The sequence below is a fragment of the Stegodyphus dumicola genome, chromosome 4, assembly GCF_044657685.1.
Source record: "Stegodyphus dumicola isolate Sdum_Otavi_A_Nest chromosome 4, ASM4465768v1".
NCBI classification, from domain to species: Eukaryota; Metazoa; Arthropoda; class Arachnida; order Araneae; family Eresidae; genus Stegodyphus; species Stegodyphus dumicola.
In genome coordinates, this window is record NC_140771.1 from 49,760,629 (window position 1) to 49,783,256 (window position 22,628).

Below are 22,628 nucleotides of genomic sequence, written 5' to 3' on the forward strand. Positions count from 1 at the left end.
GTCACTCTTCACTTTAATCTGCAATAATATCATTTTTGTCTTTTCTGTTAACACAAGCTCAATTGATAGTATTTGCTGGTGTACACATCCAAGTGTTTTCTCTTTGAACACCTAAATTCTTTGAAGTATCCTGAATATATATTAAAAAGCGTTCAACTTTTTGAAGCCAAATTTCCCTGCAAATTTTTGCTTACTTTTCTCCCTAATTTTCTTCTTTCCTTCTATAATTATTTTCAGTGCTCACTCAAGAAACTTAAGATTTTTCGATTGCTAGACTTCCATAAATTTTGCATTCCTGTCAATTTTTTACAATATCAATTACATGAATTACGTTTCAGCTGAAGACAGCTTTTCATTTTCTAGTCATTTTAACTATAAATAAAGTTTAAAGCAAAGTCCAAAGGATAAATATTTTAATTAAAAGCTTTTTGCTAAATGACAAAGAAATAAAACAGTTCAGCAGGGTTTATTTTGTACCACCGAGTGACCCGATTCTTTTATCAGCTGAAACAATCTAAATCATATCAAAGATCATGTTTTTTATACTAGATATAACGCGAGAGAAAAATTAGCTTCTTAAAACATCTTTCTAAGAGGATTAATATACAAATTTATATTTATATATATATATATATTTAAAGCTGAGACTTGAACCAAACTGTCAAACTTTTAAAGTTTAATTTGCATCGTGATTATAATTAAAGTTCCACTTTGAAATGGTCATAAAAGGAAAACTACCGGAGCAAATGTTATCTAACTTGGGAATCATATAAAGGAGGTTATGGGAATTTATTTTCTGCGGGGAAGCAAATATACTTAGGATAATGGACCAAAACTGAAAAAATTTCCCGTTTCTCTGAAAATAAAATATTGAAACTTCGACCTTGAATTGATTGGGTTATCGAAATATTTAATTTGACTTATCTTCTAAGTCCTAGTTCCGACATAAATTCCTTCAAAAATTCCGAATTACTTAAGCTGAAGTAAAAGATTTAGTGTATATTCACTGTATGTTAATAAATTAATCAGAGTGTAATAAAAATAGATTATAGAATTTACACTGATGCAACTTTTTGTCTGACTGCACAAGATGTAATGGAAGAGAAGGCTTGTAGAGATCTGTTTTTGACATGCCTCTAAAAGTAGATGTCATACTCCTTTTGTCTCTTCAATGTCAAAAAACTTTCCTTTGAGAGGCAACTTTAGTTTTTGGGAAAGAAAAATTATCACAAGAAGACAAATTTGAAGAACATGCAGGACGATTGAGTACACGTACTTATTTTCGGAACACAAGCGGTTCTCCGACTGTGTTCAATAAATATTCAATAAATAATGAAAAGATGCATTCTCAAGCAATACAAAACATTTGGAATACGTTTTCTGACTGAAAACGTAAGATTAAAAGTCATCTGCTTAATTCACAGCCATTTACAAGTCAACTATTCGGGCAATTGCAGAATCGTTTTGATCCTGAGCTTGTAAGACAAAAATAATATCACTGGATTTAAACACTTCTTTAATCTTCCGAGAACATTCCTTCTTTAGCTTGTATTCCCAGAATATTAAGTGAATACAATTATGGCAAAAGAAATTGAATATTCATTTGCACTGTGGCTTGGTAGTTTACTAACGAGTTAAAAAAAATTCTGCTTTTTGTGTCTAAGAATACAATATTTTAAATACACTCTTGTCCATAAATTAAGGATAATTCGGAGTCACGCGGAAAACGAACTCTAAAAGAAATATATCACCTGTAAAATAACTACACACATCTTCAAAAATCATATGCAAATTTCAGGAAGTAACCAGATGACACTGATGGTACGTCACAATGACGAGAGTGTAAGAGAGTGACATATAAGGAATACAGGCAAAGAAGTAAAATTGTTCGCAGGCACTTTATAAGCATTTCAGTGCAATAACCGAATAGTTATGACACAAAGGACGCATTTGGATGATTTTTTACGTGGTAGAATTATTGGCCATCTGGAATGTAGGCGTACCCAACTGGAAGTATCAGACGAATTTGGAATTGCCCAGAGTGTCATCTCCAGGCTTTGGCAACAATTCCAAGATGATGCTAATGCGAGTAGACGTTACAGCACAGGTCGCCCAGAGTTACAACGCCGAATGAGGACCGGTATTTGGCCGTTACTGCCAAAAGAAACAGGTGGAGCACAGCCTCAGACCTGTCTCGTCAGCTCTCTTCAGCCACTGGTACGACAATTTCAAGGCAGACCGTGTACAGACGCGTAGGGCAGATTGGTCTATATGCTCGTAGACCTGTCAGATGTGTTCCACTTATTGCAACTCACTGTTGCCTGTGGTTAGCCTGGAGTAGAGAGCATGCATTGTGAACACTGCAACAGTGGGCTTGTGTGATGTTTTCAGACGAGTCCAGGTTTAGCTTGCAGTCTGATTCTCGTCAAACTTTCATATGTAGAACTCCAGGTAACCATTACCACCAAGAAAACATCATTAAACGACACCGTTATGGTGGTGCAGGAGTGCTTGTTTGGGGTTTAATTATTCTGGGTTCCAGAACTGACCTGCATGTTCAAATTGGAACCATGACAAGCCAAATCTATGGGAACGTCATTCTGGAACAACATGTACGTTTGTTTCGGGACACCATGGGCGCACAATTTGTGTTTATGGATGACAACGCCCGTCCTCACCGTGCAAACATCGTAAGCGAATGCCTTCAATCGGAGGATATCACCTGTATGGACTGACCAGCATTTTCACCGACTTGAATCCAGTAGAGGACGTGTGGGACATGCTTGGCCGACGAGTTGCAGCCCGTCAACCTCCTCCTGCATATCTACCGGAACTTCGGAGAGCATGCTTTTTGTGTGGTGTAATATCCCCTAAGATCAGGTCGATAATTTGATACTCAGCATGCCTAGGCGTTGTACGGACTATATTGCATCGTCTGGGAGACATACAATGTATTAACAATCATACCAACCATGTAATATTGGTTTTTTGTAAATAGGTTTTTTTTTTTTTTTTTTTTTGTAATTTGCTCCAGGAAGAAAAAATCGTTAATTGTTTTAATAATATCAAACATATAGCATCTTTCTTTGCTCTTTACCTTTTGTTTAATAAATAAGCTTTACAAAAAAGTCAAATTTGTTTTGCTTCTAACTCTTCCTTTGCCTGATTTTGCATTATCCTTAATTTGTGGACATGAGTGTATTTACAAATTAAATATTAAATTGGAGATTTATAGAGTCTCACCAGTTGCCTAGCATTTGAAGATTGTTAAATACTAATTGTTTGTTGCGAAGTCTAACTCATGCTGCATGGTTGGTTTTCTTAGTTTTCTAGGTTTTCTTTACAAAGGTTCTCTATGAACGCATCTTAACCAAATAGCTCCCATGTTCTTTCTATGTTCAAATAACCAACTAACCTAGTTTAAGCGCGATTTCCAAGTGAAGTTACTAGCAAAACCCGAATAATCATTAAAAATCATGTAGCTTGCCAATCGGGAGTAACATGAAAGATACAACGCCAATAATTGAATTGCTGTTATGGTATGCTGTTTGTAAATTTAGATGGTCATTCCTTAATTAAATATAATTGATTTGTAACTTCTACTAGAGCTGACGGTAAGAATTGAAGTGCAAATAAATAATATCGTGTGCAATCTCGATTAATATAAAATTGGAAATATTTGCATTCAGAAGAAAGGTTTTTGAAATATTTTCAATTACTTTATAAGAAGGATTTATTAATAACCGTAATAATTACTTATTATATTACTGATGATTAGAATTCAGTTCTTGACAATTACATTCTAAATTAGAATTTTAAGGATATAATTAATGAAAATGCGCTACACATAAAAATAAATTTTAGGATAAAAATGAGTTGATTTTTTTATGTTTAAAAACTTCTTAAATTCTTCTTAAATTAATAAACATAGTACCCCCGTTGTTAATTGAATCCAGAATTTGGGTGTCGTCTATATAATTATTCTTACTTGTCCACAGAACCTGCTGACTTTAAACATCAAGCGAAAGTTCTCAGTTTTAGACAATTCGATTTAAACGAAGTTAAAGTAAAGTAGCAGACGATAAAACTCCGAAGATAAAAATTTGCTCTTACAAATATTTTTTTTAAGAAGGAAGAAAGAGAGAAATTTAAAAAAATAGTTAAAAATTTGAATACTTTCATCTATAATTTAAAAAAAATTGCTTTTCATATAGTATTAATAAATATTTATTACGCATCTTTGAGGGGGAAAATTTCTCTCCATAAAATTTTAGTTGAAGTTTAAGGTTAAAAATAGCTGTGGCAATTCACTGTAACAAAAATCCATAACCACATTTGGCATTATTATAGCTCAAAAAAAAAAGATGCCAAATTTCAAAATGCGAAAATATGTAAATTCGTGTATATCTTAGAAAATTTTAAATAAAAAACTCTAATTTTTTGCAGGTATGTTTAGAAATACGTCTACTTTAACACTAGAATTACGGAAGGGGTCATTTTGACACCTAGCGAACTTTTATCTCTGACAGCTCTTCTTTTTTTTCGCAAATATCTTAATCTTTTCTCGACTTTTCCTAAATCGTGATTTACGAAATAGTAAAGATTTCAAGAAAATCGTATTTTTATTTTAGCCTTAACAAATGATTATACCTAGAAATCTGGCAGGTGTCATTTTAACTCCTTTGAGAGAAAAGAAATGTAAATACATTCCATTGTATTATCTGAACACTGTTACTTCTGTAACCTATTTTTATTTGCACCTGCTAAACAAAATACAAACAAAGGAAAGAATATGGTGGGTCTGCGTAGTTTCACATCTACCAGTCACATGATTTGAAATATGTGCAATACTTTTCTTTGTGAAAAGAAAACAGAGAAAAGGGATTATTACGAGCTGAACATTCCTACATTTTTCGTAGATATTTTGTTTATTATTCATAATAAGTTTTAGTGGAAAATTTTATTATATTTACATGAATTTATTATAGTGACATATTAATGGTGCGTAGGGACTAACGCATGAAGAAATCGTGAAACTGATGCAAGAACAATCTGATGCTGATTCCGGTTCTGAAATTAGAATTCAGTTCTTGACAATTACATTCTAAATTAGAATTTTAAGGATATAATGAAAATACGCTACACATAAAAATAAATTTTAGGATAAAAATGAGTTGATTTTTTATGTTTAAAAACTTCTTAAATTCAATTAATAAACATAGTACCCCCGTTGTTAATTGAATCCAGAATTTGGGTGTCGTTCGACATATAAAGATGGAGATGAAACATCTTGTGATTGTGAATTTATTATAGAGAGTAATCAGGCAATATCATCCTCTAGCTCAAGTGAAAGTATAAATGGATTTGTTTGTACGAGTTCAAATTCTGCCGTACCTAAGAATGCCAAAGCGAGAACTAGTAGACGCTCAAAAGGGAATAATAAATTCAGCTTAATTCAAACTAACACTTGTAAAGAAATTGCTAGTGATTGAACTGTATGGAAAGTAGAAAATACTTCAAATACGTCTGGTCGGCGACCCTTTCAAAATATCTTGCGAGAGAATTCTGGACCGACATCCTATGCTAAACGTCACATTTGTTCTGGTAAAGCTCTTAGTGCATGGAAGTTAATAATAAATGAAAACATTTTGCGCATCATTAAAGGAGTGTACTGATGCTGAAGCCAAGCGTAAACTTCATAATGTTTCTTGCACTATTTTATTAGCAGAATTGGAAGCATTCATAGCGTTTTTGCACGTAAGGGGGGACATTAGCCGCCAAAGGCTTACTAATTCTTAGTTTGTGGTTCAAGACTTGGGGACCAATGTTTTTTCATGAAACAATTAGTAGAGATAGGTTTCTGGAAATTATGAAATTTCTTCATTTTGATGATAAACTAACTAGGTCTTCATGTTTGCAGTGTGATAAATTTGCACTAATATCCAATGTATGGAACCAATGTATGGAATACTTTTATAGAAAACTGTAAGCTTTGCTACAAACCAAATGAAAACATTACGATTTATGAACTGTTATTCCCTACAAAAACAAGATTCCATTTTTAGCAGTATATGCCTAACAAACCCGATGAATTCGGAGTAAAGTTTTGGCTAGCAGTAGATGTTAGGACAAAATACTTATTAAACGGATTTCCATATTTAGGAAAAGATGAAATGAGACCAAGTGATCAAAGTTTAGAAGAGAACGTAGTAAATTGTTTAGTTGATTCTTACAAAAATACTGGCCAGAATATAACTACAGACAGTTTTTTTATATCAGTAAAACTTGTGAAATCCCTAAAATCAAAAGGATTGAGTCATGTTGAAACAGCAAAACATGCAAAAAGAGAAATTCCCTCTAGTTTCAAAAATGTAAGAAATAAGCTTTTTTCTTCAGTTGTGATGAAACAAGACTATATAACACTTAACATCATATCAAGGTAAAAGGAACAAAAACGTAATTTTGTTAAATACACTCCATTCATCAGTTGAATTTGAATCTAATGAAAAGAAGGTTCCTGATGTAATACAGTTTTACAATTCTACAAAATTCGGGGTAGATTGTTTGGATCAAATGGCAAGAAAGTACTCTGTGAAAGCACCATCCTGCCATTGGCCAGTACTTGTATTCTACAATATTTTGGACTTAGCAGGAATAAATGCATGGATTCTGTATAAGGAAGCTACAAAAGAAAATATCAGCAGAAGAGATTTTCTATTGTGTTTGGCAGAAGAACTAAGAAAAGAATATATATCTAGTAAAAACAAATTTGTTCTCTCTTCCAGTGTAAGGAAATGCAAATGTAACAAAACTTCTAATATTTGCAACAACTGTAATAAATATGTATGCAGATATTGTACACAAAAATTCAAAAAGATAAGCTTGTGTGCTAATTGCTGCATGCACTAATATGTTATCTGTAAATAAAATATTTCTATATATTTCTATTTCTATGTACTCTTTATAGCAAAAAGTTTGTTTTAAAATACTTTAATGTTTGGATTAAAAACCACTTTTTTTTGGAAAAATTTCCATAAATATTTATATATTTTATTTTCCGTGTTTCTGAAATATAAGCTATTGAAAATGGGGGGGGGGGAGGAATTTACATTTTCCGATGGAAATATTTAAATGTGTGTTCATTATTTGACTACATACCTGAAAAGTCTCTATACTCTTTAAAATAAACTGCAATTGTCATGATTTGCATTATTTTCTTTTTCTCAAATATATTATATCATATAGAGAAATATATATCAGAAATTCAGTTAAAATTTTTATTTAACGTTAGTATGAAAGGCGATCTTACAGCAATTTGGCTGGTGCTGGGCATTTTGTCCCCCATTGCATTCTCTGTAGGTCATAAATTTTGCTGTGTAGCGTCTCCCTAAGCTCTACAAATTTCTTATTCCTAAATAAGAAATTTTCCATCCATGCCCAGCACCTCTCCTAAATTCTATAACTGTTGCTGCCCCTAAATTTTGCTGCTATGTACTACTCTAAATTAAAAAAATTTTGCCACCTCTTAATTATGCCACAAATGCAGCTGCACCAGTTGCAATATCTCTGACAGTAGCCCTGCATATGCATGTGTGTATTACCAAGAAGAGGTTGTTGCAGGATGCAAATGAGACTAGTTAAATTATGTAGAAAATTAAGATATTAAAATTAATAGTATAACAGTGGTGCATATGAATAAAATGGAAGTTTAGAACTTACTGTCTTCATTTCTTCAAGCTGGTTTTTCCCAAACTTTTTTGCACTGTGAAAAAAAGCCTGCCAATACTGGTTTAAATATCATCTTAAATTTTGCTGTACATGCTAGCATATTTTTCTTATAAAATAGCAAGATGTCAAAAATATATAGCTATTAATAAATTGTAGCATTTAGCTGGATGAACTGTAGCAATAAAATGATAATTAAAAGCCATCTTGATCTCAACATATGTATAGCTGTAATTTTCTATTAGAGGGAAATCCTATAAATACATAACAGGTGCTTGAATGCAAGTGTGTAAATTTACTAAAATATTGAAAATAGTTAGTTTTACAAATGAGTTTATAAATAAAAATATTCTTAGGTTGATGAGAATAAGGTTTGTATTTTTATTTCTGCTTCTTATAATTCATCCAAACTTAAAAACAACTGTTAATTAACTTTAGTTAATGTTTTATGCAGCCTCTCAAAATGAAGAATAAATGTAAGAAACAAAGTTAATTTAACTGTTAAATTTACGAGTCGGTTTTCCTTAGAAACTCCTGTGCAAAATATTCCTTCTAAGCACAGCCATTCATTGCTTTGCTTAGTAAATTACCTATTCATCTACTATTCATAAGATTTTTATGGCATAAAAAATTGCCTTATTAAATAATGTTATTTGTGTATAACATGCATTACTATTTTTCAGATGGCTGGCCAACCACAGCAGAAAGATGCTCCTGATCAGAACTTTGACTATATGTTTAAGATTTTAATTATAGGAAACAGTAGTGTGGGCAAAACTTCTTTTTTATTTAGATATGCAGATGACTCCTTTACATCTGCATTTGTGAGTACAGTTGGAATTGATTTTAAAGTGAAAACTGTTTTTCGGCAAGATAAACGTGTTAAACTGCAAATTTGGGTAAGATTCTTTGATGTCCTTAAAGTGTCATAACTTATATGCATTGCTTTATTGTTATAACTTCAGCATATATTATATACAAACTCTGTAAATAAATTTTTAGTGCTAAGCTTAAAAATTTTGTAAATGAGTGATGTGGATGTATTCCACATTGCTAACTATATGAATCAACAAGTCCTCATTATGTGGTAAAATATTGATCAGCAGTTAATGCAAAATAAACACTTAAAGAAATTTCACTTACTGTAAATAATTTTTAGGCCTAAAAATGATACTATAGTTAAATTCCATAATGAAATTCATTTCATTCGATCCAATAAGGAAAAGGGATTATTTCACAAAAATGTGCAAAAACTGAATCATGAATAAAAGGAGAAAAAAGACTGATTAATATTGTCACAATTTCCAAAAGAAGTGAAAAATAAATCCAATTTCAAAAAATCGTATTAAGATTTAATTGCAATTATTATTAAATGCAGTTATTAAATTTGTTGTCCATTCCTTTCCAGTCTCCCTAGTATCTGGCAAATGCATTCAGATTTGTCTGAAGCATTTATATACATATTAGCATGTTACAGGTTCAATGAATTGATGAATCATTTCAGCAATGCTTCTTCTCCACCTTTTTCAACTTTTTCCTTGTATCCAAATTTTCTCCATGAGCAGAAATTATAGTTTTGTTTTTATGTTTATTTTTGTTTATATGGACCAGCTGTAGATTTGGATCACCTATATTTCTGAGAGATCTTGATTTGGTGGCATCAGTTTTATATTTTTCGAATAATGTTGAATACAGAAGCTTAATGTTTGGTGCAAAAGGCGGATGAATTTTTGACACAGAAACAGAATGCACAGAGTTTGATCAAAGAATATATGAAGGTTTTACTCATCTGTAAAAGATGGGAAAAAATAATTTCATCACCTACATGTCTGATTGAGTGTCCAGTCAGAACACAGTTTTTTCACCTAGTGTATATATGATTGCAATGCAAAGATTCAAAAACCTTTAAAAAGAATATTGTGTGTCTAAGGATAGAACTTGGAGAGTATTTATAACTCAAACGAAACAAATCGGTAAAGATCAAACCTTTTTATTTCCTAAAAAAGAATCAACTGTAAAACTATAAGGTCATAAGATTCACTGCTTCCTTTTTCCTTTTTCCCAGAATTGCAAAAATTTCCTTCATAACATCAGCCTTGAATAGAGTTCTGTCTGGCAGCACAATCAAAGAATTTGAATGGAATTAGAGAAACCATTCACTTTTTTTTTTTTTTTTGGTTTGTTTTTTTGTTCAGTGTTCATGTACAAAATATGGTATCCTAAGACATGTTTATTCTGTCGTCATTCTCATAGAGATGACATCACACCTTTCTTAGATAGCTTTTGTTTAGAAGCAGAGAAAGTGGTGGGGAAGATTAAAATATATATATGTTTTTATGGTAACATTGTGTTTTCTTTTATGCATGGAATTCAGAATGGGATCCTAATATCTTCACATTTGCAGAAATTCTGAGAAAAATATCAAAAATACCAAAAACTGTTTTAATCAGATACTCATGCAGTTATATTCAATTTTCATACTCACAGAGGCTATAACTATATAAAATTATAAAATAACATAAGGTATATAGGAAGCTGGACATCGCCAAAAGATTGTTAGTTATATTTGGAGTTTGTTGCAAGACAGCTTCATTGTACTTGGGTTCAGCTTTTTCTTTTTTTAATTTATTATCAAGTATTTCAGTATATATAATTAAAATAACTCTTAATGAGGCTTCAAATTATGCCATTTGAAGAAGTTGAAGAGTTTAGAACAATTCCCTAAAGTATGCATTCTCTTTAAAACATAAATTCTACTGTAGATGTTGATTTATTTTATTTGTGTAAAAACTGCAGGAAATTCTTTTATATTCATAATTTTCTAATTATGGCTCAAATATATATTTTTAAAAAATAATTTTAACAATGATGAGCCTTTTTTGATAACTGCCTTAAGCACTCTAAAAGCTAATATATACACACACACACATAATTTTAACAGTAACAAATAAAATCAAAATACAATTTTACAATTTAATTTTTGTGATTGCTGATCTTAGTAAAGTTCTCTGTGAAATTATTATGGGTTTTTGCTAAATTGCCTCTAAATTCTGTTTATAGCAAAATTGGCTAAAAGCCTGCTTTTCTGTAGCATAAAAATGTTGTATTATAAGATGTGACAGTTTGTGTTACTCTGTGATAATTGTGAGACTGTTAAAAATTCATTGAGTAAATAAATTATTTTTCAAACTTTTAAAGCAGATAAGGTAAATAAAGATGAAAGAAACAAATATTTACATTGCTTATAAGGTATATGCACAAATTAACCACATAGCAATTTTAAATTATATAAAGTTCAAAATGAATTTCAGTTTGAGCCTTTTCATTGAGTGATACCTTGGTTAATTACTTTTTCACTGCAATTCTTTGATGTATTTCTGTTTTGCATATCACAGTCTGAAGATTCAGTCCTTTCAGATTTTTCATCCACAGGAAGATCTGAAACAGTTTATTCACGTCATGTGTGCAGTTCACCTTGGTATTTTTAGCGGTTGGTATATGCTTATTTTCCTCTATTTCCTGGGAAACAGATCCTATTTTTTTATAGGAACCAGAACCTATCCTAAATGCACTGCTAATGTTGGGGATGTTGTGTTGCCTGTATTGTAATCCATTTCATTATACATTATTAAAATTTCAAGTCTCTTTGGGCTGATATTTATGTGATTGAGTGACAAACACACAAAAACATTTCTCCTATAATTTAAATATATATTAATTATAAAGTAAGAAATCTCTGCTCTCCTTCTAAAACATTAAGAGCAACTAAAGCATGTTCATCTGGATATTAAAATAATAAGAGTTTTAGGGAAATCACAAAAGTATAGGTTTTAAATTAATTACAAGGCTCATAAAATCATACTTTGAAGAAATATTTTTTTTTTAAATTTGAATTTTTTATTTTTAAATCAGATAATTATAAGTTTAAATGAGAATTTTGTTTTTTAAATCAATTTTTTAATATAGTTCATGAAAATAAAATTAAAAGTTGCTAATTAATTCAGTAGCTTCTAATTACTTTAATCTGTTTTTAAAATTCCATTATGCCATTAATTCAACATGACTAATTGTTTTCATTTTAATTGAGAGGCATATAGTAGGGTTACGTTCTACAGGTTCGTGGATTTGGAGTGATTGACAACAACACTTGATGCAAAACATTTTATTTGCCAGTGTTACACAGGAGAGTTCCAAAGACACATTTACAGATGTAAAAAAACTTACTAAACTGAACACACTGATAAATACACTGAAATAAACAGCAAAATAGCCTTCAGGTTATAATGGTGAGGACAGCTTCATGGCGAAGCACTAAGTACAGCTCCCAACTCAGTCGATCGCTGCCAAGCTAATCTCCGAACTCAAGTCACTACTACACCACTAAATTCAAGATATTACTGCTGTACTTGTACAAGCAGGGTATATGTAGCTTTTACCCTACCTTTGAAAATATTCCCAAGGAATATTTTCATTCTTCTATAATGTTTTCATTCTGTCTATGGCATATTGCTAATTATGCCACCAAGGATAAGCTATCTTATTGCATCTGGGCACTTCGCAATACTACCTCCTCCCAAGGACTGCACATCTGGGGCAATACGGTCCTTGGTCAGAAGCCAAATTCACGAAAAAATAGGTAAATAAGGATAAAAGAAACAAACTTTTGCACTATTTACAAATTATATACACAAGTTAACCACATAACAATTTTAAATTATATAAAGTTCAGAATTAATTTCAGTTTTAGGCTTTTCATTAAGTTAGACCCTGGTTAATTACTTTTTAACTGCAATTCTCAGATGCATTTCTATTTTGCATATTTCAGTCTGATGTAAACAACCCTAACACCACTTTGCTTGGAAGCTATCTTACCGCAGCTGGGCATTTCACAACAATAATTTAAAACTCATACAGAAACACAAATTGTTTTTTGAACTAAAAACTTGATTGGTACTTGTGTGTTATAAGGGCATTAGCGAGAAACTGGAATTTGTGCATTTTAGCTTTGGCGAGAAATGCTTGTTTAATATAAGATTCAGTCCTTTCGAATTTTTCATCGACAGCAAGGTCTGAAACAATTTGCTCCACCACTCTGTCATTTATTTACGTCATGTGTACACTTCACCTTGGTATTTTTAGCAGTTGATACATGCATATTTTTCTCTATTTCCTGGGAACCAGATCCGATTTTTGCATTAGAGTTAAGAATAGAATCCAGTTCTCTGCAAACAGAAGTATAATGATTTAGAATCAGATTTTTGTCTGTGAAACTTGTATTGTGAGACACAGACACACTTAGTTTCTTAAGTGGATGTATTTTGTTGCAATACTGGGACACTCTACTTAAGCTGAGTGCTTCCCCATCTCTGTATCATATGAATTTTTAAATGGTTCAGTACTTGCTGCCTGGATTTCGTAACTTCACTGTCAGTTTCTACCAACTTAACAGTTGCATTTTCTCTTTCTTCTATCTCAACTTCAGGCACTTAAGAATCAAGAACTTTATTTTCATGAATTATTTCACCTTTTTCAAATGCTTTACTAGCCACTTTTTTATTTCTTCATCTTTACAAACAGTATTATCACTTTCTTCCATTTCAGCTTTAGGCATTGAGAATCAAAAGCTTCTTTTCTGTCTTTTATTTCTTCATCTTTTCATTCTCTTTTCTTCAGTCTCGCTAGATGTTTCATCCTTCATTTCTTGATCTTTCTCAGACACTTCATCAGCTTGATTTTTCAGGTGCCGCTACTGTCATATCCACATCTATTCGGGTTCTAAGCTCCAGGATGTCGCCTCTAATCTTGTTTTGCTCCACTTCCATCTGTTGGAGTTGCTTTTGCAGCTTTTTCCGTCCGTCTTTTATTTCTTCCTGACCCGATTTTACTTTGTTTTCAATCTCACCCCTCATCTCCTCCTGTCTGGCTTTCATCTTTTCTTGTATGGCTTGCATATCTTTTTGTCTAGCTTTCATCTCTTATTGTCAGGCTTTTACAGCTGATAACAAGTCCAACAAAGCCTTTATTTCCTCCACCATGGCTTTTTCCTGTAGGCGGGTCACTGGCATTCACTCACAAACCCCACTCTTGACACCAGTTGTTGTGTGCTGCGGGTTCATGTATTTGGAGTAATTAACAATAACACTTGATGAATCAAAAGATAATTTATTTACCAATATTACACAGTAGAGCTCCAAAGACACGTTTACAGTCCTCGAAAAACTACAATAACCACGTTGAGATAATCAGCAACACAGCCTTTAGGCTACAGCTAGCTTCATGGTAAAGCACTGAAATAGAGCTCAAGACTTGGTTCAGTCAATCTCAAGCTAATCTTTAAACTCGATATACTCTCCTCTCTATGTATGGGCAGTGTATATATAGCTTTAACTTACCCTTGAGAACATTTTCAAGGAAACCCGCTAAGAATGCATTCTAGAATGTTCTCACTCCATCTATGGCACAAATAGATTGTTTTGCACCAAATCTGGCAACTCTGCCACTTTCTGGCAACCCTAACCCCACTTTGCTTGGAAGCTATCTTACCGCAGCTGGGCATTTCACAACAATAATTTAAAACTCATACAGAAACTCAAATTGTTTTTTGAACTAAAAACTTGATTGGTACTTGTGTGTTATAAGGGCAGTAGCGAGAAACTGGAATTTGTGCGTTTTACCTTTGGTGAGAAATGCTTGTTTAATAATACACACAAGCAGTTTATTCAGTGTCTGCTGTACATAATTTGTATAATATACAGGAATAGCTGAATATAAATTCCTATTTTTATTGGCCTACTAGCAGACGAATGGTTTAGTCACTGAATACAGTAGTTTGGTCTGGGATTCAAATCCTGGTGAATGAGCTGAGCTGGTTGCTTGGGCATTTATTTGGTTTTTCCCATGTGTGATGTGTCCAACAGCCAGTTTCCTGTAGGAAGTCCTCCACGAAGGCATCCCCCATTTAGGCAGATAACCTTCAGGGCTTTGCCATAATGAAATAAACCAAACCTATTTTTTATTTTATTTAATGCAATTTTGTGAGCAGGTTATTTAAAATAAACAACATTCAGAAACATACTTGTGTTTCTGCACCATGTGTGAAATGCAGAATGAAGGATATCAGTCTTATTTTTATTCCATATAAATCTACCAAAGTAGGAGCCAAATAAATTGGAAGTGATAATGTTTTATGTCCCACAAATTTTCTGTAAATTTAAAAATTTCCTTTTCAATAAATCCTTTTCAATAAAAAGGATACTATATTCTTGAGCCATTGTGCAATTTGCGTGCTTTTCTTTAGTCAGTAACCCAAATAATCGTCCACCAGCAGGGCCAAATGGTAAAGTCGCTGAACACTGGTAATTCAGTCTGAGGTTTGAATCTTGGTGAACAGGCTGGCTGCATGGGCATGCAATTTTGTGGTTTTCCAAATGTGTAATGTGTGCATGAACCTGTTTCCCTTAGAAAGTCGTCTGCAGAGGCATCCCTCGACTGGGTAGATAGTCTTGAGTGCATTGTCATAATTAAATAAACCAAACTAATACCCAAATAATCAAAAACTTTATTTATTATGCTTATCATTATCACATGTTTTATGTAATTTTCAACTTATTACTTTATACAGAATTGAAACTTATATAAGGTTGTAAGATTGTGTACTGTGTACTTTTAAGTTACAGTTGAATTTGAAGAATCGTAGAACAGGTAAGCGAGTAATCACTTGAGTTCATGATATAGAAGACCATCAATAGAGCAACTGCACCATCATTTAGACTTTCCGTTTACCTGCTCTATTGATGGGTACTATCCACCATCTGCAGCTCAACGGCATTTATTAAAACAATTTAGTGTACATATTACGTTACAGTTGGTTAATGTACAAAACATAAGTAATTAAAAATGTCGAATACATAATATAACTTTCAACTTAGATAACTTTTCAAATAAAATATAAAATCTATCAAAAATAAAAAAATGTAAAATCTATCAAAAATCAACATAAAAATATATGTTAAAGACCATATGTACAAGTCCATATCTTGTAGAAAGTTCATATGTAGAATATCCATACATATAATGTTTGTATGTAGTAAAATTAATAAAGTTATAAAATAAAAAGTATAAAGTATATGTAGTAGTCCATGTAATTATATGTAGAAGTCCATGTCTTGAGTGAAAGAATGTCCATATGTAGAAATCCATATCTTGTAGAAGTCTATAGTTAGAAGTCCATAGTTTAACAATACTGCTAATTAGATCAGAATCTCTGTGTTCAATCATTTTTATGGAACTTTTAAATTTTCCCAGTTGATGGATGAATAGTTTATGATAATTTGAAGTTTATTGCAAAGGAAGTTGCTTTTTAGTGTTTGTCTGAACTATAGTTGTGCTGATGTTGTGTGTTGTGGTAAATGGCTTGAAGTGGAGATCCTTTGTGATTTCGCAGCTAAAGAAGTAGTGATCAAGAGTGCCAATGTATCTGCAGATACATAGGTGAATGGAAATATTGTGATATAGAAAACAACAAGTAAAAAGGTGAAATAACCCTTTATTATTCCAGTAAGGTGTAACAGAACTCCATCTTGGAGTTGTACAATAAAGCCGACACTCGGGCTTGAACTTAAGAGACTAAGAATTAAACTAAACTCATCTTAAAAGATATAGCCGTAGCTACTAGACCTTCTAACAGATTTGGCCCCATAACGCTAATTAACTGCAAAGTTATCAAGGGCCTTAAAGTACAGCCAAGCGTAATAATAGTTTAAGAGAGAGTAGCCTAAAAAGGCAGACGCATGCTAGCCAGAATCACTGGTTCTCTCTAACTAAGGGGTTAAATACTACTCCTCAAATTTGCATTCAAACGTGATGTGATTCTAAAAATACGTTCTGGCTGGAAATTGTAAGTTGAAATTAAGAAGCGATAGGAAAGGAACTTAAAATTTAACTGTTAGAAAAATTAACATAATCCTTACAGTGTATCAAGTGATAAATCATTACAGTAAGTTGAATGTGATGGCTTCATTAAGAAATCAGTGTAAAATAATATTTGTTGTTTTGGAATTTAATACTGCAGGAAAAAGAATAGGAAAATAAAGCCTTGCAATCAAAATTTTTAAATACATGTAAAGCTATATGTAAAATAGAGTGTTTAACCTAATCCGCCAGCAATGGGTGTTTGAAAGGACTAGCTTCTACCGTAGCTTTTAAATATTCAAATTATATAAATGCTAAAGATAGTCCATTAGAAATATCTAGTTTTAAAAACTACACTATTTCAATACATATACAGTCAAAAGTCATTAATTCAGACGCGGCAAGCAGTGGGCGATTCTGCACTTTCTCCTAATTTCGCTCCCAATCTTCGTCAGGATTAAGCTTTTGTTCCATAAAAGTTCTAGGATAAGCGTAATTCGGCTAGCAGATTGTTGGAAAAAATGTTGAGTAAAAAAAAAAAAAAAGCCTTTACTTCATGAAAACAAATTGACGTCCAAACAAAAACTAGCAGGTTGCTGTAGCAGGGTTGGTCGCCGAATTTTCGCCAAAAAATCGCCAAGTTACCATAATCCAAAGATTAACCCAGCAAATATTAAGGGAAAAAATATGTGAAATATATTAAGGGAAAAAAAACTTAGGTAACTGTCAGAAAGTATTAACTGAAAATAAAGATTAAAAACTGTTTATTTCACTTTCTGAATAAAGTACAATGAACTATCTCATGCCAGTCACATCTGAAAACCATTATTATTTCAGAAAGTGTAAATAAACATTTATGTTAATACCTTCTTTCTGATACAAATACCTTATATAGATGCACAAGATAAAATGTTATTTTTAATAATGAATGTTCATCACAAGGAGGGTTCACTGTAATGTTGTCTTTTTAGACTATTCACCATTCTATACCTTAAAATTGTCAACAAAAATAATTTGCTGAAAAATATGATTGGTTTAAATAGGATGCTGGTTAAAATGAGGACCAGTTAAGATTGAATATATTGTGTATCAAATTATTTGTTCAAAAGAGTTATTAAAGGAAATAGTCAACATTCAAAGTACAATGTTATAACCAAAAGTATGATATTTTTAATAGCCTGATACTAATTTTACAGCTATTTATTTTTATTATTGTTACCATGGAAATATATCGTATAGTTATCTTATATAGTGATAAATATATAGTGATAAAAATAAGTAAATAAAAATGGGATTTTAATTTAAAAAAGTCTCTCTTTAAAAAGTCTTTAAAAAAGTTTAGTTTTACTGGACTATTGATTCAATCGTATATTATATTTGTATACTCATGCATAAAAATGTTATTATTGCTTCGTTTCTTTTATGTTATTGTCTAAACATATGTAAATTACCCAATGGATTTATTTCATTTTTAAGGACACTGCTGGGCAAGAACGGTATAGAACAATTACCACAGCATACTATCGTGGTGCCATGGGATTCATTTTGATGTACGATGTTACAAATGAGGAATCCTTTAATAGTGTGCAAGACTGGTAATTTATTAACTTTTTATTTTGACTTGTCCTTTATTATATACATTTGAGATCAACATGTAATTTTTATACATTCTTATACGTTTTATTACCATATCAATATGTAATTCTTTTATACTTGATAATTATGAGAAAATTCTTCATACAAGTTCATGAAAAACTGGCGATGTTTACAAATAGAGTCAAAAGTTGTTAATCCGGACTCGTTGGGACTTCGGCTATTCCGGATTATAGATCGTCAGTTTAAATATGGTAATATGGCATGCAGAAATTAGAAAATTAAAAGTATGGAACCGTAAATTATGAAATAAACAGCAATTATGATCTAAAGGGTATCAAATTTACAAAACGAAAAAGCTTAATATTTATTTGTTTACTTAAACATTTCTTTCAATGTAAGTTGTTTAAGTTGCTTCATTTCATGTGATAATACTTTCTCTTTAATTCTATTAAACAGACATAATTTCTTGTTGAGTTACAAAGTTCCGCTGTTCAAGCCCTATAATTGCTGTGTTGAGAATACTGACTAATTTGTCAATTGAAATTTTTTTGTTTTCAATAACCTCTGTGTCACTTTCTTCACTATCGGAAGCGAATTATAATGACGAGAAACTTGATTTAAATCATATCAAAGACGGAGTACATCGAAATGAAATACTACATTTAGTAAGGAATTATAAGCCAAATAAAATAAAAACATCTGCTCTGAAGATAAGGATAGTGCTGACATATCAACTTCCAATTCATTGCATGCAGCGGCATTTCTCCCCGCCGCAGAGCAGCGTCAAATTGATAAACAGATTTCGGATTTTGAAACATACTTTCGCTTTATAGATCCTTTACATATTAGTAAATATATATCGGAAATTCTATTTGACATAATCGAAAGTTCAAGCTTACTTTTATAAAATTGCTCTAACTGTCTGCAGAAAATAATAAGGCGGATCCAATTCGAAGATTAAGGAACAACGCAATCTGCAACATTAACTGATTAGATAATTTTAGCTTAGCTTATACCGTCCGTTACACATTAAACGCGCATGCGCAAACGTATTATGCGCACCCGCGTATTCGCAGCCGTCAACGCGACGCATGCGCAGAAAGTTTGTAGCTTTGAGGTCTGGATTATAGATCATTCCGGATTATGGGTGTCCGAATTAACGACTTTTGACTGTACATCTAATAAGAATATAATGTAAGCCATGAAGCTGCAGATAAAAATTTAGTAATGCATATTACAAACTGCTGCAATAACTGAGATGCATCCACATGTTAATAGACTAGGAAAGTGATAGCAAAAGTTAGGGTTTAAAAAATAAGTAAATAAATAAACAAAATAAAAGACAAAACTAGTAGAATCAGCAAGATTTTCTTATAAGAAAGACAACTAGACATCATATTTAGACAAACATATACCCACCTGTAGAACTTGCATAATTTCATGTATAATTTTTGCTTCAGTTCTGATGCTCTTTGCACTATTTCAGGTTTATCTGTGTTCAGATATTTTATTCAGATAAGCATAAAATTTTATTACTTTTTTTTGTCTCACTTTTAAATCTGTTCTAGATAAACATGAACTATATGCAGTCTGTTACAAGAATATGAACTAATGCAATAATCTACAAGGTAATCAAAAAAGTTTTGGACAGTCAGGAAGAAAAAGTCATAAAACAAATAATAATCACCACTAATCCTCAAAGTAATCACCATCGGCATCCAGTGCCTTTTGCCTAGCTATGCGATGCCATCGCGGTAAAACTCAGGAGTCTTGGGCACAAAGGACTCCTTAAGGGCCTTTTCGAGGTCTGGCCAGTTGTTGAAGAATTTCCCACGAACATGGTTGTCCAGGGAATGGAAAAGGTGGTAGTCTGTTGGTTGCGAGGTCTGAGGAGTATGGTGGATGGGGTAGTGTCTCCCAGCCCTGTTGCTGGATGGTGTCCCTAGCCTCTCAAGCCACATGCAGCCTCGCATTGTCATGGAGGAGAACTACTGCCTTACAATTGCCCTGTAGATGACTAATGCTGGCTCTTTATGCATCAGTGCATCAGTACTGGCCTGCCGTGAGAGTTTGGCTCATTGGCAGAGCTCATAGTTCACCACTTGGCGACTAGTCCATCAGATACAGAGCGTGATCGTGTGTAGGTGGAGAGAAGGTCTCGCAGTGTCCAGATTGGTTGTTACCAGAGCACAGGGTCCTCTGGTAACAACCAATGTCTGGAACGCCTGAGTGTGTCATACTGGACTCGCTTTTCATCGCTGGTGAGTACTCTATCAAATATGGATGCGTTGTGGTACTGAGTAAGTGATGACAAATAAGCAGCGACATTCTATTGCTTGTTTGCATCAGATAGTGTGTGCGGTACACACTTCCTCAGCTTGTATGCCTTTCCTGTGCAGTGCAAATGGAGTCTGATCGTTTCATCAGATACCTGGAAGTGTGCAGCAAGCTCACCACATGTTTGTCTACTGTCACTCTCTATGGCTGTTCTCAGGGCCTCATCGTCCAGCCAAGATTACTGCACAGTGCGTCACTAAGAGACTAATGACCTGACCTAAACTTCTGGAACCATTGCCTAATGGTTCGTGTTCATTAATGGCATCATCCCCAAAGGCCTGGCAAATTCACCAACTTGATTCTGCTGCTAACAGGCCCACTTTAAAATCGTACAGCAAACAACTCGAACAAGTGCCTTTAACACGTCCATTTCAATCAGTTGCTGTGTGAGTTATGTTTGAAATACTGATGCAATGCGCTTTTATTCTCTTATATATTAGTCTTAAAATACATTATTAAAGAATATTAATAATGTATTTTAAGACTTTGGAAACTTATGAACTATTTGTGTGAACATTCATCGGACATACCAAATAAAATAAAATTACAAATAAAGACATTAGTAATCACAAAAGAATATCCTTCAATGGTTCAACCTTGAGTTATTCTAATTTATTTACTAACCAATCTCTTGGTGCAAATTCAAAATGACATCAAGTATTGTAAATTTTGAAATTAAATATGTACATCAATTTTTATTGTACTTAAACTTTTGGTTTTTTATTTTTTATAATGAGTAGAAAATTGTCCTAAATATAAGTACAGAGACTGGAGCAACATGTGAAAAGTTAGATACAGTACAAAGTCCGTAATCTGGACTCGTCGGGACTTCGACGTTTCTGGATTAGGGGGTTTTACGAATTATAGATCATCAATTTAAATCTGGTAAGATGGCATGCAGAAATTATACAATTAAAAATATGAACCCATAATTCATGAAATAAAGAGCAATTATGATCTAAAGAATATAAAATTTTACAAAAAAAAAAAAAAAAAAAAAAAAAAAGCGTAATATTTATTTGTGTACTACATTTCTTTCAACGCACGCATGCATAAAGCATACATTATGCATAGTCAAAATTAGAAAATTGCAACCAGAAAACTATTTGATGTGTATTCATGATATTTATAATGATGAGGAAATTGATTTAAATCATATGAAAGATGGAGTACATTGAGATGAAACACTACATTTAGTAAGGAATTATAAGCCAAATAAAATAAAAACATCTGCCCTGTAGATGAGGATAGTGCTGACAGATCAACTTCCAGTTCATTGCGCGCTGCGCATTTCCGCCCCTCTCGCAGAGCAGCATGAAATTGATAAACAGATTTCCGAATAGTTAGAGAAACAAATCATTAGGCCAAGCTGTTCTGATTACCCAAGTAATATCGTGCTAAGTTGAAAAATAAACCAATTCATTTAGACTATATGTGAACTTAAATGACACTTAAAACCCGGTGAATCCCTTTCCGAATGTTTAATTGCCATGCATTAAATAGCCAGTTGCGGTTCTGTTGATGATTCATCAATTCTTAATTATGTAATTAATGGGATACTGGATCAGAGTAGTTACAAAATTATTTTGTATAGGTGTAAAACTATTTCTAAATTAAAAATCCATGTTCGAAAATCCACCCTTATACGAAGAATAAGGGTTATTCAAGTACTAACACACACAATAAAGCACGCTCTATACCTAATAAGAGTAAAGAACCAAGGTGTTATGACTGTGGAAGTATAGGGTGCATAATGTATGCGCATTCTTTACGCGCATGCGTAAAGCATACAAAAAAAAAAAAGTTTGTGGCTTTGAGGTCCCGATTATGGATCATTTTGGATCATGGACTGTATCTCATTTTATGCCAAATGAAGTTATTATAAATTTTAAAATGTGAAAACATGAATCTTTGTATCATATAAAACATTTGTGTAACTAGAAGTAAATATAGATGGCCTAGAGATCTGAAATTAAAGGCGAGGTAAGGACTTTTGTGGACACTGTATATAGATTCAGTATCATGTAGAAATGACATGCATTTGTCTGTTTTTAATATCA

General features: G+C 32.5%; 1 protein-coding gene across 1 annotated transcript in view; it reads left to right on the plus strand.

Moving 5' to 3' along the window:
- Positions 1-22,628, plus strand: part of LOC118191371 (ras-related protein Rab-3) — a 48,957-nt gene that overhangs the window by 15,788 nt on the left and 10,541 nt on the right. Inside the window, exons 2-3 of the mRNA XM_035362179.2 lie at positions 8,409-8,624; positions 18,112-18,230. Coding sequence (XP_035218070.1) covers positions 8,409-8,624; positions 18,112-18,230 — 335 coding nt within the window. The remainder of the gene's footprint in view (positions 1-8,408; positions 8,625-18,111; positions 18,231-22,628) is intronic.